At 36.8% G+C, this 17516-nt stretch overlaps 1 protein-coding gene across 1 annotated transcript in view; it reads left to right on the top strand.

Moving 5' to 3' along the window:
- Positions 1–17516, top strand: part of CDH7 (cadherin 7) — a 156289-nt gene that overhangs the window by 68766 nt on the left and 70007 nt on the right. The window contains exons 4-5 of the mRNA XM_007935485.2: positions 1045–1212; positions 3929–4116. Of these exons, the coding sequence (XP_007933676.1) occupies positions 1045–1212; positions 3929–4116 (356 nt within the window). The remainder of the gene's footprint in view (positions 1–1044; positions 1213–3928; positions 4117–17516) is intronic.

Genomic DNA, 17516 nt, shown 5'->3' with positions numbered 1-17516 from the left:
ACCTCTTTGCGATGTGCTTGTGCACATGACAGCTCAATGTTCTAGATCCAGGGTCCATTTTCTTTATATATTGTTATTTCCTTAATCATGGCTTCATGAAGCCTAGAATAATCTTCGGCCGTATTCAGAAACCCTACTCTTCCACTTGGTAGTGTTTTAAATACAGGCTTACCTCGGAGATATTGAGGGCTTGATTCCAGACCACCACCATAAAGTGAATATTGCACTAAAGCAAGTCATGCAAAATTTTTAGTTTCCAGTATTTAAAAGTTAGGCGCTCTTGTAGCATAGTGCTCAAGACATTTGACTACTAACCAGAAGGCTGGCGGTTCAAACCCAGCAGCCGCTTCTCAAAAGCAAGGTTGGGCAATCTACTTCCGTAGCGATACCGCCTCGAAAACCTAAGGAGGGGTTGCTATGAGTCGGGGCCAACACGATGGCACATAACAACAACAACAACAACATATTTTAAAGTTATGTTTACAGTCTCCTTTAGTCTATTAGAGGAGCTCTGGTGGTACAGTGCCTATGGCATTTGACTGCTAACCAGAAAGATGGGGGTTCACACCTACCCGCTGCTTCATGGAAGGAAGATGGGGCAATTTATTTCCATTAAGATCTAGCACCTTGGAAACCATGAGTCAGAAATGGACACGATGGCAGTGAGGTTTTTGGTTTTTTTGGTTTAGTCTGTTAAGTGTGCAATAATTTTATGAAAACTTTTAAAATATTTAGAGGATTACAAAATTATGACACAGAGACACAAAGTGAGCGAATGTTGTTGAAATAATGGCACTGACAGAGTTGCTCAATGTAGGATTGTCCCCAAACCTTCAATTTGTAAAAAACGCATTATCTGCAAAATGCAATAAAACAATGTTTGCTTGTCTCAGGTGTAATTATCACATCTCTTTGGTCTTTAATGTAAAAATGATGATAAGGAAACAGAAGGCAAGGACTCAAGCGTGACTTGCTACCTGTATGCTCTGTTAGTAGAAATGCAGTGATTCATGATGCGTTTTACTGGGGTTTGAAATTTTACAGGAGTCATCAAGACTGCCCTTCCCAACATGGACAGAGAGGCTAAAGACCAGTATTTGCTTGTTATTCAGGCAAAAGATATGGTTGGTCAAAATGGAGGACTGTCAGGCACTACGTCCGTCACTGTGACCCTCACTGATGTCAACGACAACCCACCTCGTTTTCCACGAAGTAAGATACTTTCTTAACAATGAAAATGCTGCTTTCCTTGGAAATCTATAACAATATCTTTAGAAGGATTTTTTTTAATACTTCTCAAACAAGTAATTCTTGTACTGTATGTCCCAAGAAGGGCATTCTCTCCCAGGTGTGATTTTAATTCCAGTATCATGAAATGATACTGAAGCTCTGGTATATGAATGATCAGGAGCTCTGGTGGCTTAATGCCTAGGGCATTTGACTGCTGGCCAGATGGCTGGCAGTTCAAACCCACTAGCCATTCCTTAGAAGGAAGACTGGGCAATCTACTTCCAAGAAGATACCACCTAAGAAATGCAAGGAGGGGTTGCTATAAGTAGGAATTGGCTTGATGGCAGTGAGTGCTTTTGGGTTGTGAAATGATCAGGCTATGGAAAACAGAAAGGCACAATCATATACTTGTATTAATTCTACTTAAATATTTTCTATCGTTCATGTCTTGCATATGAGGCAATTTGTCTTTTCATGTATTCCTTTTTTTACCCTAAAACATTCTTTTTATGCATTCTGCAATTTAGGAAATCATTGCTAATTGGAAACATTCAAATATATTTTATTGCTAGTTAGTAATATTCAAAAATTATGATTCTACACACTTAAAATATTATTTTGTTTTAGAAGATAACATCAGAAGAGTACTTAAGTTTTTTTTTATTTTTTCATCACACACTTATTATTTTTTAACCAGTTCATGCACACTGAACATTCCTTTAGTGGTTCCTTGTGCAAATAGTCATTGACTTGAAAGAAATCAATCTAAAGAACCATAAGACCGCTTGCCTTCAATTTAGCTTCTCTGACCAAAATGGCTTTTGATTCAACCAAGACAAAGGGGGGAGCACTTCTGTAGCTGGAGATGTCCTGTTTTTGAAATGCATTTCATCTCTTTCTCATGTAGTTCTTTTTTTGGGGAAGGAGAAGGATCTGTGGTATGTCTTTAGAAGATACAAGGAAATAAGGACATTGTACACACTACACACTACAGTGTTTCTGAAATACTTGTTCAGTGGAATGGGGAACTAATCTCTCTTCCGAACAGATTGCAGAGGTGAATAATGTCACATAAAGACACTTTCCAAGCAAATAGAGCAAATATTTATATCCCCATTTTCTTTTAGTATATTGTTTCTTTAGATGCTTCATTTTCATTCTTTATATTTTCAAAATTATAGTATTATGCAATAAACATTTCAATGAAATGTAAGAAAAAATACTACCAACATTAGGTTAAAAAAAAAAGAAAGAAACAAACTAATATCATGGAGAAGAAGCTCACTGCAATCGAGTCAGATCTGACTCACAGAGACACCTCCTTGGGTTTCCGAGGCAGTAGTGCTACTGAAGTAGATTGCCCAGTCTTCCTTCTGAGGAGTGGCTGGTGGGTTTGAACCGCCAGCCTGCTGGTTAGCAGTCAAGTGCTTTAAGCACTATACCACCAAGGAGGCTTGAATAAGGAAAACAGAAAGCAATAATGTCATTATCTTGGGCTACCAGTGAAATGCAGATTCTCTTCTCTTTAAGCCAGCAGGGGTAAGCCTTCCTACTAGGAAGGTCCTGTTGGTCTCCGTCACTGTGCTTTGATGGCATAGGCCACAAATTTAATAGCAACTTGGATACATATCCTCCTTTTAATAAAGGAGGGAAACTGAGGACATGCTGATATTTTCCCTGCTATTTAATTACACTTTGTACCTTGACCTGTTTGTGTTTTACTAAGGACATATCTAGATGTGTGTACAGAGGCTCTCAGGATCAGAGTATATTGTAATCATTTTTTTAAAAAACATCAGTAACCACAGAAGTTGGAGGATTACAATAACAACAAATCTCAGCCTTTCTCTTTATAATAAAGGAAAAGGTATTGAAATGTAACAAACAGATTGGAATGGAGTCCAGTGCAGGAAGCAGGGAGCAGTGACTGATTAAAGACAAATGGTGCAGGAAAGTGGTATTCTGAGGATGCTCTTAGCTCCTGAATGATGGCACACTGTTCCTTTCTTCTGCTTCCCAGACTTTCCTTCTTTTTGAATTGGAGAATGAGGAAGAGACATTTCTAGAAAAGAAAAAAAAAATTAATAACACTTTTTATTCCCTTTTCACTTCTCTTTTCTCCTCTTCAAATAATATCACTTCTGGTGACATTATAATATAATATCGCTAAAAACTCTAATCCAAATTGTGAAAAGGTACCATTGTGCCCCGAATCAGGCCTATACACAACCTATAAAAAAGAATTCTAACCCTTGGAACATTTACAAGTTAGAAGATTAATATTGTCTTTATAAACTTCCTTGGATAATTGTATGGAATTTTCATAGTAAATACAATTCTTAAGTAAATTCCAACATGAAGCTATCAGAACGAGGTAGGCTTGCATTTCCCCATTTTAAATGTTATCAGAAAGTTTATTTACATTATGAAAGGTGGCATTTTTCTTACCACTGGCAATGCAGGAGTGGGCATTTCTCCCCGTGCCCCCCAGTGGGACACCTGATACTGCTGTCACATTGTAAGGCTCCTGTGATTTCTGTAAGGTCACTCAAGGCTGCGTGGGACTGGGCATTTGTACCGTGCTCCTTTAGCATTTTCTTTACTGAGAAAAACAAGCAAAGAAGATGCAGAATAACCAAATGGTTAAGTTTCTATTAGTTGGACAGGTTTTGTTCATATCTTGTTTTGAATTTCCCAGGGTCCTACCAATACAACGTCCCAGAATCATTGCCTGTGGCTTCAGTGGTAGCCAGAATCAAAGCTGCTGATGCAGACATAGGCGCTAATGCAGAGATGGAGTACAAAATTGTGGATGGTGATGGATTAGGGATTTTCAAGATTGCCGTTGACAAAGATACACAAGAAGGAATCATTACTATACAGAAGGTAATGTGTTTTGTTTTGTTTTTTTAATTTTCTATGAGGGTAGCAATACAGAGATTACAGGGAAGTCATGTCTGCTTGGATAGGAAAATGAACCAGACAAGCTGAAAAGCCATATGGATCCATTGGTATTTTAGGAAGAGAACTGTACATTTATTTTTTATGTGTCAGGATCTTGGGGCACTTAGAATGGTCTTTGTAAGAATACTGCCTCAACTCTTTTCTCTGAGTAAACCCACAGTCCTCCTCTATAGACACATAATGTAAGTATAAGGGACACTGGTATGTGTGCTGTTTGAAAAGACTTACCTGGGGAGATAAACATGACTCTTTGTTGACTCTTCCACTGATGAACCTTAAAATCAAGCAAGTGATTTTGTAAGCAAACTGATTGGGTGCTTTGTATTCATGAAAGCTGTGTAAACTTGGAATTGGAAACCAGAATGTTGAAGAATTTCTCCTTTATTGATGATTCCTTTTAAAAGTGGTAATAAGTAAAATACAGAATGAGCCCAGGATATTGTGAGGCCTTTCATAATCCCTTGGGTAAAAGTGCTAAGGAGACAGGTAGTGTCATCCAGAGTACAGACTGTTTGTCGTGCAATATTGAATCCATAACAAATATTGAGTAGAGAAGAGGAAAGATGAGCTTTTTACTCTCTCTGTGCTGAATAGACGTGACCTTTGATAAACATTATATTTTTAAAATAATTCAAATGTTAGAAGCATGAAATAAATATATATAGAAAGATATAATGGGAATTTTACTTTATCCAGTCTGACAATCCAGGTGTACAACTCTGTAATTAACACTCTTCAATAATTAATGCATATCAATAAAGAAAGTTGTATTTCGGTTGTTATAGAAAAACATATGTTTGATTTCAGGCCAGTGGGCAAACATTTCTGCAATTATTTCCAGTGCACAGCTGCTATTTCAGCTCAGTTGGTGACAGTCTATGTACAAAAGTTTCAATAACTTGGATAGGCCAGCTGTTGGTAAAGTGTTTTGTTCTCAAAAATGAAGACTCCACTGAAAGTATGCCACTGCTCAATGATTTATCCAAACTCAGTCTGTTAATTTTTGAGAATTTTTAATACATATTGAAATTAATATTATTGAATAAAACATTTTCATGGTTGTAATGAAAACACCACCTATCACTGAAGAAATACATATGTGTGTGAATGTATATGTGTATTTGTGTGTGGGGGCATGTTACATATAGATATATGTTTATGTGTTTGCATGTTATATATGTATATATATGATATATACACACATACATGTTATGAATATAAAATTTGTTTGGTAATAGAAAAATAAAATTTTTATCCCTTAATATTATTTCTGACTGTTTTAGAGAAATAATTGTTATAAAAAAGGAAACCATTAAAAAAAACTCAATAAAATACATAAAAATAGCCTACAGACTATGAAAAAATGACAGTTAATATCAATTATCAATTATAGTGACATAACACTAACTTTAATAATAATTATTATTGTTTCAGGTAATCAATATATCTTAGTGACTAATATCTGCTAGATTTGTTTTGAGCAATTTACAAGCTTTATCTTATTTAATCAGTCAGTGATCTCATGACCTCTTATATATTTAGTACACTTATGGATAAGGAAACCAACGCCCAGAGAGATCAGGTAGTGTTTTAATTATATGCAACTTCTGACTGGAAAAGCTAGCACATGAATCTAAGACTTGTTTGAATATAAAGTTCACGTTCGTTGATGCCATGGGTGCAATGAAAAAGAGGTGAGGACTTTAGTACATAAGTAGCTTACACAGATCGATAAGAAGTACCTGAAGAGCTCGACAACATAGACAAAAAATAAAATGGTTGAAATGTGTCAAGCACCAGATAGGTAAAGAAACCATGAAGTAGTGATTTTTTTTTTGGTTAATTTGAAATATATATTTAACAAATCATATATAATGTTAAGGATTGAATGGTGACATATTTTTCTATATCCTGCTCACTGAATAAATTTCAGTATCGTTTTTTCCAAAAGCATTTTCAGGAAAATATACCAACAGATATAAAATGTTAACTTTCAATTTTGAATATCCATTTTAGGATATTTTTAAAAAATCACAATTTTTTCATTATCAGGTGTTTATTTTATTAATTTATTTAAAGATCTAGTTTGCATTTAATGAGCAGGTGCTAAACCCAGCACTGTGCTCAGGTCTTTAGGTAGCCCAAGGTTTGTCCTGTTTGAGGAATATCACTCCAGACTCAGAAATAGATTCATGTACCTCAATATGATGGCACCATTATGACAGTGAACATGCAGAAAGACCGTGAGATCCCATCAATAGAACAAATGGCTAAATGATTTCTGATATTGCCATATGATGGAATCTTTATTCTAAGTAAGCATTGAGAAATTCTTATATAAAAAAATAAGAAAACCAAACCCTGCTATAGAGTTGATTTTGACTCCCAGTGACCATATAAGACAGACTAGAACTGCCCCGTAGACTTTCTGTAAGTCTTTACAGAAGCAGAGTACTTCATCCTTCTCCCATGGAGCAGCTGGTGGGTTCAAACTATTGACCAAATGTTATTTGTTAAAAGCTAAATGCTTCAACCACTGCACCACCAGAACTCCTTTTGCTTGTATAAAACATAGTACAAAAAAAGCAGTATCCAAAACTTTATAAACCTTATGATTCAAATTTGATGTAAATTGCATTTGTATAGAGTAAAAATTATAAGAAAAATGCCAGACTGTTCATAGTAGTGGTTTCTGGGTCAAACAATTTTTCATACCTTTTACTGTTTCTCAATAATTAAAAATGTTGTAAAATATATTAAAATGTTTATAAAAGCCCAAACTAAAGTATAGAGTATTGATATGCTTTGATTTTTACGATCTACTTTGAATATTACTGCAAATGGAAACTCTTGTCCAAATGCAGAATAAGTTACAAAGATGTCAGTCCTAATGGGATGTATGTATATTAAGACAAGATATCTTTAACTTTGTTATTTGGAGTAGGTAAAATTAAAGTAAACACTGTATTGTTTCCAAAATGAGGATAATGTCTATGTGGAAATGAATAGAAGTAAAAATCTCACAGTGTTCTCCATGCTGAAAATACTGTGTTAGTAAATGTCATGTCACACTTCCTCTACCTCCTTCTTCCTCATCCGGTTCAGAGTACACCCACTCCTCATTTATTGACCTAGTTTGATTCGAAGGACCAGGTCATCAAGCACATGCAGCACTATGTGCAAACTATCAGGTTGCAAAATGGAGGATGACTGCATCATTACATAGCTGCTGGACCACTGAGAGTCATGGTCCAGCCATGCTGACACATACATTTAACCGTCACAATAAGTGTTACTCTTACTTTACACCTCAGCATTTGTTACTGCCACACACCTGTTGTGACAAAAATAATCAGTAATTATTTTATTATTGTGGTAAATATGAAATGTTGAATGATGAGATAGTCGGTAAGTGAAGGGTACATGTAAATAATAGAAGCTTTGGAATTATCTGGTGTATATCAACCTAATTTTTACTTCCAAAGCTGCTTCTACCCTCACACTCCTTTTTAAAAATTAGAATTTTGCATTATCTGCTAGTTTTTTCCATTGTTTAACCACCCCAACTCTGAATTCACCGCCATATTGAAATGAGCTAGCATGAATAAGAGATTCCTGTAAGGGCTGATTAGAATTACAGTGAAATGATAGATCTGCTTTTCTCTGCATTATAAATATAATGATTATAGATTTTTTTTGTTCCACTTGCAGAAATTGCATGTGATATATATCCATCTAGTTTTAGATGAAAGGCTTCTACTAATCACAATTTTTTCATTTGCAGGTAATTATTTTAGTAATTTACTTTAAAAAAAAATAGTTCCCATTTAATGAACAGCTACTATACCCAACACTGTGCTAAGGTCTTTAGATAGCCCAGGGCTTGTCTTTTTTAAAAATCCCGAATGTGTCTCATATTCCAAATCATTATACAGCCTTCAGAGAACTATTGGACCCACAGAATTATCCTGACTGCTCTTTTCTAGACACATGCCCCACTGTTTCCCAGTTCCATTCAAAGATCTAGAATAGTCATTACACTCCTTTCAGTTTCTGAATGCAACAGAAATCTTTCTTTCAGCTTTTGATAAACTCCCTCTTTCTATCCCATCCTCCTAGGCTTGGCTTCTGTGCTTCTTGACTCTATTATCTTCCAATTCTAGAAAAGAACCCTGGTCCTTCTTTATTGAAACTAGTCAAGGAAGTAAAATTGTTTACACAAACAAGATATTTTTCTTCTTTTTTTTAAGGAGGGGAGTGTGTGTGTGTGTGTGTGTGTGTGTGTTTGCACGTACGTGTATGTGCATGTGTGTATTTCCTTTGATGATGAAAGCTATTCTTATAAAAATACAGTGACAGTGTCTTTGTTCCACAAATGCTATGGTTTTTCAGTTAGCTTTGGCCACAGGGCCAAATATTCAAGACTCTGTAGAGGTTTCTAAGAGAACTCAGTCCCCATCTGGCAGCCAGGTATTCAGCCCTGTCAGGGCTCTTGAGGCTGTGAACACGGCCCAGGGAAGGAGTCAAATAGTGGAGGAATAACACCAATTCCCTGATAGAGCAGTTTACTGGATTGAATCCAAACCAGCTGCCATCAGTTTGATTCTGAGTCATGGTGACACCATGAATGTGGCTCCTTTTCTGAAGCAGATCACCTGCCTTTCTTTCGAGGCACTCAAACCTTTGGATGGGCCCAAACCTCTACCCTTCTAGTCAGAACCTGAGCACATTACCTGTTTGCACCATGCAGGGGCTCCTGCTGGGTTGGGTAGTGCCCCTCATAATTCTTGTCCAGCCAAAACCTCAGAATGTGGCCTTATTTGGAAATAGAGTCTTTGCAGATGCAATTAAGATAAGATGAAATCACAATGGATTAGGGTGGACGCTAACAGTGACTGATGTCTGTACAAAAAAAGAAAATTTGGACACAAGGAGACAGCGAAGGCCATGTAACATTGGAGGCAAAGACTGGAATTATGCAGCCCGAAGCCAAGGAACGCCAAGGATTGCCAGCCTCCAAGAGAAGCTAGGAGAGAGCCATAGGCTAGTTTCTCTCCCAAAACCACCAGGAGGAACCAGTGCTGGCAACAAATGAACTTCAGACTTCTGACCCCAAGAAGTCTGAGAAAATAAATGACTGTTACTTAAGTACCTGGTGTAAGAAACTAATACAAGGAAAAAAGAGGTTTTTTCAAAAAGATAATCTGTCAACCACTTGTGCAAACATGTCAACAGAGGAGATAGCATGTTAAGTTCAGAAAATTACAACTAGGCCAATTTTACGGAGTCTGATGTGAAATTGATGTCAGTTTGTCTTCCTGGGGTTCCAGGGATGTTCCTGTGATCCTGGAAGTGAGGTCACCAGTATTTCAGATACCAACAGGGTCACCCACATCGGTTAGGTTTCAACAGAGCTGCCAGACTAATTAAAACTATGAAGAAAGGCTTGGTGATCTGCTTCCAAAATTATTCAGCAAAAACCCTATGGATCACGATGGAAGGTTGTCCAGCAGAGTGCTACAAGATGTGCTTCCTGAGTGAGAAGACACTCAGAGTAGACAGTGGACAGCAGTGGACTCCACTTACCAACAATCAGGAAATGGCACAGGACTCAACAAGATGTTGTCCTATTGTCTGTGGAGTCACCGTGAGTCAAAGATGATTTGACCACAGCTCACAACAATAGTGTAGAAGGGAACATGGGCATGGATTGAGGCCAGGGGAGGGAGTGTTAATGCCTATTTAACAAGCCAGTATGAGTAATGGGAGCCTATATGTGACATTCTTACAAATCAAACTAGATTCTAAATAATAATTCTAAGATATTTTAGGTATATCAACAATAAAATAGGTTATCAAATAGAAAACTTAAATACGTGCTGATTTCTCTTGAATGCTCCTTCTCACAACTGTCTGATAATTCTAGTTAACTTTGAACACTGCACGTCCTTTCAGAGGCCTGTAGTATGATACTGCTCTTTATTACAGCTCTCGTCACCTTCCTGCTCATGATCAAATATGATACTTTTTTTCTTTTTTTTAAGTTTAAAGCCTTGAAGTTATTTTTAGTTTCTTACACCTTTTTGATCCATAGTTGCTCTTAGCTGCATATTTTCTTTGGTCTCCTTTTTGGTATTATCCTAAGCCTGGTTATCACTGTTTTCTTCCTAAGCTGTTTTAATAGCTCCTTAGCTCATGACCTGCTTCCAGCTTCTCAGTCCTTAATCTCTCCTTCCCATAAACTGCTGTTCAAATACTGAACACTATTTATTTCTTTTAACTATTGCAAGTAGTTTTGAGGAAACTCTATTATAACTAAGTAAATAAAGCAGTGATAAAACAACTTGACAGGCAATGGGAAAATTAATATTTTAAAATAATATTATATACTTAGAAATTATAAAATAATTCATTTTGAGTTGTTACAATTCTTGGCATTTTTCAATAATAAACCAAACCCAAACCAAACTCACTGCCGTCGAGTAGGATCTAACTCATAACGACCCCTCCTTGGGTTTCCGAGATGGTATCACTATGGAGGTAGATTGCCCAAACTTCCTTCCGAGGAGTGGCTGGTGGGTTTGAACTGCCAGCCTTCTGGTTAGCAGTCAAATGGCTTAGGCACTATGCCACCAGAGCTCCCTATTCAATAAAGAGAGCTCTAAAATTAGATTTTAAATCCCTAGTTTCACTGCAGAACAGTTGTGTGAGCTTGTGGCCTTTAGTCCAACCACGTGGGCTTTAACCCATGTGGTGCTGTGGCTGTGTTATCCATCCAAGCCACTTCAAGCCACATCTTGACACCCTCCATTCCAAAGCAGCACAGTCTGCTGGTTTGACAAAGACAGTCTGTACCCCAGCTCTAAATAGTTTTATGTTATTAAAAACCAGTATCTCTCTTCTCTACTTCAGAGGAGCCTTGCTTACATTTACATAATTGTCCTGTTTAAGGAGTCTGAGTAGCTGCTAAACAGAAGGTCAGAGGTTTAAACCCACCAGATGCTCTGTGGGAGAAAGTTGTTGCAGTCTGCTTCCATGAAGATGTACAATCTTGGAAACCCTATGGGGTAGTTCTTCTGGGTCCTACAGGATCCTGTGGGTCAGAATCGACTCAACAGTTATAGGTTTGTTTTTGTTGTTTTTGATGGCACAATGGTTTAAGAATTCAGCTGCTAACCAGAGGTTGATGGTTTGGACCCACCAATGGATTTGTGGGAGAAAGACTTGGCAATCTGCTTTTGTAAAGTTTACAGCCTAGGAAACCCTATGGGCAGTTCTACTTTGTAACATGAGGTTACTATGAGTTGTAAAGAGACAGCTAACAATGTGTCTTTGGAGTGGTTCTCAGTATACACAGGAAGTCTGTTCATAACACATTTTGATTTTCCCAGTCAGAACAAATGTGTGTGACCCTAAAACATGTGATTTTGATTTTCTTTGATACCAGTAAACTTGAGACTCACATTCTGTCTTAGGTGAAACATTTCCCAAGACTGTTCACAACCACTGACATCTTCAGGCAATGCATTAATTCCTTATATTAAGTTCTGCATATTCCACAGGGTGATAGACTTGTCCATGAAAACTGGGTTGGACTTCCAATTCCAGTTCATAAGAGCACTTGTTAAAACCAAGAAATTCAGAAAGGGACAAAAATGAGTCTCCTTCCCTAGCCATAGAACAGATACATATTTTCACAGAGTTGAACAGTAAAATGCAATGGGAAATCCATGAGAATGAGCCATTTGTGGATAGGTACCCCCAGCCCTTTCTAAATATAGGAAAACACTTGTAACAAGACACTGCTGAGATGTTGACAGGTCTGTGCTAAACATGAATTTATTCACTGATGATCCTGACTATCTTGAAATATTGATTCACCCTTGAATAACAGAATTCTAATATCCCTTGGGCTGGCGTTATTTCTGTTGGAGTTAGGTTATTTCTTACCAGTGGATCATGCTTGATAATCAATTGAACTTCTTTTCTTCTGCTCTGGAGTGGATAAAATTTTAGTCCATTGCTTGTTTTGAAAACAAGCTAGCATCATAGCTAAAATGGGATTTATTTCAGTTTGAGCAAATTATTATCATATTTTGAATCATTTACATGTGCAGTACTAGGCATGGGGTGAGTTTAGGGGCAGGGAAAGAACACCTGAAAATTATCTTTCAAAGGTATGTTAGAAAAAGAAGAATAACAGAATTGAAGATTCCCTCTGAATGTACTGTCATCGTTCCGTTCCAGTGTTTTATAAAGAAAATGCTTAATTATATAACTAAATGTGCAGAATACGCAAAGTTGAAGATGTGTGTAGATATTACCAGAGTTATTTTTCTCATAATTTAATCACTCTCTCTAGACAGCAAGAATAAAGCAATGTAGCATGGTATTTCTATGGCTGTTTATGTGTGATAAAAGGATAACCTTTATAACCTGTTACCTAGGGCTTCATAATTCCCAATGTGTACACATAAATATTATCCCATGTGAAAGAAAACAATATTTTTCGTTCTAACCTAGAATTCTTCCCTTTCACATTTCTGTATCAGAATTGACAATTTAGGAGCTTGAGTCTTTTATTTTTTCCTTTGAGATATGGCAATATTTTCTCTAATGTACTTCAGTTTTCAATATAAGCCCTCAGTTGCGATGAAATTTGGAATATCGCTCCTATAAAACACATTACTGTAGAGTTACAGTATAGTAAAAAATGAGCATATTCACACTGCATTTGCCATGAAGGATAACTACGCCTGCCATCTTTGGAAGGTGGCTGCCTTCCTTTGCGCCTCCTGTTGTCACACTCTCTAGATAAAATATGGACGCTTCTTCCAGCCCATTTTACTCCTGCATTCTCCTAATCTTCTCATACCCATCCACTGAAGAAGCCAAAGGAAGTCCAAAGAATCTAATTACAGAGCAGGGATCTGCAGCTATTGATAGCATATCCAGCCTCCATTCACGGTGCCAAGGAAGATGGGCACCACAGTGTCCTCTCAACCTTCAACTCTGCTGCAGAGCTCTGTAAGCTCTGGGGCTTGCCACGGAGCTACTGAAATGTGTCCTTTCCCTGCTACTAGCAATAATGAAGGGCTGATTCCCAAAGCCAACTGTGTATTTCAGTATTTCACAAAATGCTGCTGATGTGCAGTGGAGGAAAATCAAAACAACGACATTTCCAATGCCTTTCCCTCTCCTCTCATTAAATTTTCCTTTCAAGATTGTATTCAATTAATCCTGCTACTGAGGATACATATTTCTCAAATTACAGCAAAGCTGTTGCTCTCACTTAACTGTGGAAAAGAGCATATTTTGAGATATTTTAGTTTTAGGGCTGAGATCTGATAACTCTATTTGGTGATTTTCTGAACTTCAGATTGCATTTTCCACTTAATTCAAACTGGTTGTTATTATGAGTGTATAGGTATATACTAATTTCATTTGAATCATTATATCTATGCATGTGTATAAGCTGTTATTTATTAATACATAAACTTACTTGTTTTGAACAGTCAGATCAGAGGTAAATTTAGGGTCTTACAAAGAAAACAAAGAATCATCCCTCTTTGAAGAAAGTTGGTCATAGGCTAAATGTCAGCTCATGACAAACTTGATCAAAAAGACAAAAAGCCTGTAACTCAGGAGTATTTTCTGTTTCTTTGGCTGGACAGTTATCAGAGCATTGTTTTCAGAGTATGTGTATGTTCATGACATCTTCCATTGAGTCTATCTTGAACTTTATTATGTTTAGTGCAAGCCACAAATAATGTACAATTGTCCTTACTTCTTTCTTCTGCCATTATGTGTTGATTCCAAGATGAGTTTCAATGGGTAAGAGTCTAAGAAAGGTATTTGCACAGTAGATGTGAGTGGCTTTGGTTATTACATAAGGAATGACTGATGTAGAAGAAAAAAATAAAAGCAAATCAGTGTTTCTAGCTTTAGAAAATGGGTAAATGATGTTATGCTCCTTAAGAATGGGTGTGTGCAGATGCTTAATATGGTACGGAATCTGGGGAGGTACCTGTGCTATCCAGGTGACTATCCAGGTGCTATCCAGGGTTGTAAATGAGGCTTTGTAGCTCAAGGGAGAGGCCAAGCATATGAACTTAGGTTCAGAAGTCAAACACACATGTCTGGTGATTAAAATTAAAGGGATCACTGAGAACAACCCAGTGTTTTGAAGCAGGATTTTATCCATTGCCTTGTCCGAGGGCACTTTTAATCTGACAAACTCTAGTCATTCAGTTCTGGAAAATTTCCTTGGTTACTGTGTTGATTATTTACTGTTCTTCCTTCTATCTGTTCTTTGTTCTTGAATGCCTGGAATCTACTTATTTTACCACCTGGGCTAGTCTAGAATCCCTTCAAATTCCGTGATTTGTGATTCCTACACATCAAGATCAAAATGATCAAAATCGTTTTATTACGTAGTAGTTGTACAATTCTGCTACAGTTTTTTAAAAGAAATGAAATTTGTTATTTGGCATGTTCATGTCCCCTCTCCCCTACTCACACCAAAGAGAAGTAAAGATTATAAGGGCAGGAAGGGCTTTCTCATGTGTCTTGATGTATTTCTAATTGTTAGGCCTGGAGAAGATACTCAATAGATGCCTCCTAATGTGGTCTTCAGTTCCACAACTGTGCATGTGCGAGTGTGTTTTTGTGTGTGATTTACTTTTATTGACAATATAGAGCATGAGCATATTTTCTGTAAAATAATTTATGAAATGCATTCTCAAGAGCACTTGTATCAGTTGGAATATAATGCTTTCTTATTTTAAGATACAAAATTCTGAAGAATTGCTCTACTTTTGTAAAGAAAATGGACCATATATTTATGCAGTATACCAGTAGGTGGGCAGCAAATTAGATAAGTGTTCTTTTTATTAAGCAATCAAATATTAGAAAGAATCAAGGGATTAAATTACTTAAATCCAGACTGATGAAGTAGAATCTATTTTTTCATGGATTTTTCAAGTGTTGGAAAAAATTAATGTTACATTAATTAAAGATCAATATCAATTTTACTCTAATCTCTAAAAAGAAAACCACTTCCAAATAGCAGAGATAGAATTGGAGCCATTTTTGATTGATCCCTGCACTCTGCCTTTTTTCTGTATCAGAATTAAAGAAATGTATACAAATGACAACAGCAACAACCACAAAAGGGACTGATGGGCTGCTTGAAGCAGGGGTGGCACCATCTTAGTGCTTCAGGTTTGGGTTTCAGTTCTCATGTCTCCACGTTTGGTTTACCGTTTTACTTAAGTGTTATTAGCCTCAAGGGAAACATGTTAAGAAAACTAAATAAATCTATCAGAGATATTTCCTCATGTTTGGACTTCAGGCCTCTAATTACCAAGTGGATTAGAGTGAGAGATGGGTACTATAGGGAACGGGAGCATGCTCACTGAGTTTCTTGCAGTCTCTCTTGGACTCAGTTCCCATCTCTCAGAAGGATAGCCTATCACCACAGGGTGATGAGAAAATACGAGTTGTGAGCATCTAGTGAGTTCGCATCATAAAACTCTTAGAGCAGTCACCCTCACATGGTAAGCACTGGCTAAGGGTGTTTTGCTACTATCTCAGATGGCAGATATACTTAGCAGTTATGATGCTACCTCTTAGCAGAGTAGACCAACTAAGAAAATGAAATGTGCTATGCATCTAATGGGTACCTGTAGATTTAGGGGAAAAAATTACAAAATATGGAGATATGTTATGATAACCACTTGAATTACTATTTGTTTGTACACTCAGTGCTCCTTATACAATATCTAGTTTAAAACTTAGTTTAAGTAACTGTGGAAGTCAGAGGAAACTTTTTAACTAGATGATAGAAATAATAATTTCTGTTTTTTATATCCTTGTTTTATTTCTAGTGTTTGATAGAAATTTGATGTTTTAAGCTTAAAACAAACAGAGTAGAACTGCCCCAGAGGATACTCAAGACTGTAAATCTTTAGGTAAGCAGACTGTCTTACCTTTCTGCCATGGAGCAGTGGGTAGGTTTGAACCACTGACCTTTTAGTTAGCAGCCAAGTGTTCAACCACTGTACCACCAGGGCTCTCCATTAGCCTGTAGCATACTGACCAGGTGGTTCAGCATATGAAGTGGTAGGACCTGTTTTTCTGGAATGTATCTTTTGTTCTTCTCTGTGAAAAAATAACGTTTTGCCCAAATTTGAATATTGTTTCGTGATTCTCAAAAATTTCAGGAATAATAAATGCGTCATGTAGCTACTAAAATCTCTCACAACCCAGGGAAGAGGGAATAAAAGCTCTCATATAATTGTGCACATTAGAGAGAATGTGTTTTTGTTGTGGGAAGGACTTGTGCAGTAGCTTTAGAACAGTCATCATTTTATTGAATATACAACATTATCCTCACTGACATACTTATTCAAGACTTATTCAAGAAACTTTTCTTTGTGACATCCTTATTCAAAACTTTTAAGTTTCTGAGTTGTAGATTTATTATTAAGAGTGAAATAATCATAAAGGTAAAGTTATAGTTGGGGTATGTTTTTTTAATGGTATGGTCTCATGTAAGCCCATTTACTTAGAAAAAAATAATTAAGATTGTTATTGATTTGATCACACTGTGGGCAAGATATTGAAAGATACAGAAATGCTTTGATCTGAAAAAGCTGGAATATTCAGAAAAAGGAATGCTTTTAAAGATGACAATTAATTGTAGAGCTTTTGTACAAAATCAACATTAAACATAAGATGTTAAATACATGTATACACACACACACACACACACACATGCACACCAGGCCAGACAGTACCACATCGTAGTTGGAGAGAACAGAATGAAGAATTTCCAGAAGGATTTAACTTGAATCGATTCCTGAAACATCAATAACAGCACCAGTCTAAGGTACAAGATCTAAAAGGGGGGTCATTGAGCTTAATGAAACCATATTTGGCTACAGACCAAAAGCAAAGCTCTTGGGAAAGGGGAAAATGCAGAGTAGTGGTTTGATTAAACAAATCCAAGAAGACATTTTAACTTAGGTTTTAGCATTGAAAAAAAGCTAAGTAAGTTAGGGGGAACTCTTGGGACTCGCCTATCTGTGATACTTGTCTACTGAACTCAGCAGATGAATATTATAAACTAACCATTGCCAGAGACAGGTATCTAGCTGCTCTGGGGCACACCGATGGAAAACTCATAGTTTTTTTCTTTGCTCACAATATAGCAGGAAAGAATAGCCCTAATGACAATGTAATGGTAATACAGCAAATACGTATATCATGAGTTCTGTGTCAGTTACTATTCAGAGAACTTTACATTTACAAGAACTTTA

Source organism: Orycteropus afer, unplaced genomic scaffold (genome assembly GCF_000298275.1).
Source record: "Orycteropus afer afer isolate SDZICR_OR568_19922 unplaced genomic scaffold, OryAfe1.0 scaffold00029, whole genome shotgun sequence".
NCBI classification, from domain to species: Eukaryota; Metazoa; Chordata; class Mammalia; order Tubulidentata; family Orycteropodidae; genus Orycteropus; species Orycteropus afer.
Note: the sequence above shows the minus strand (reverse complement) of the source record. Positions and strands in the feature narration are given on the sequence as shown.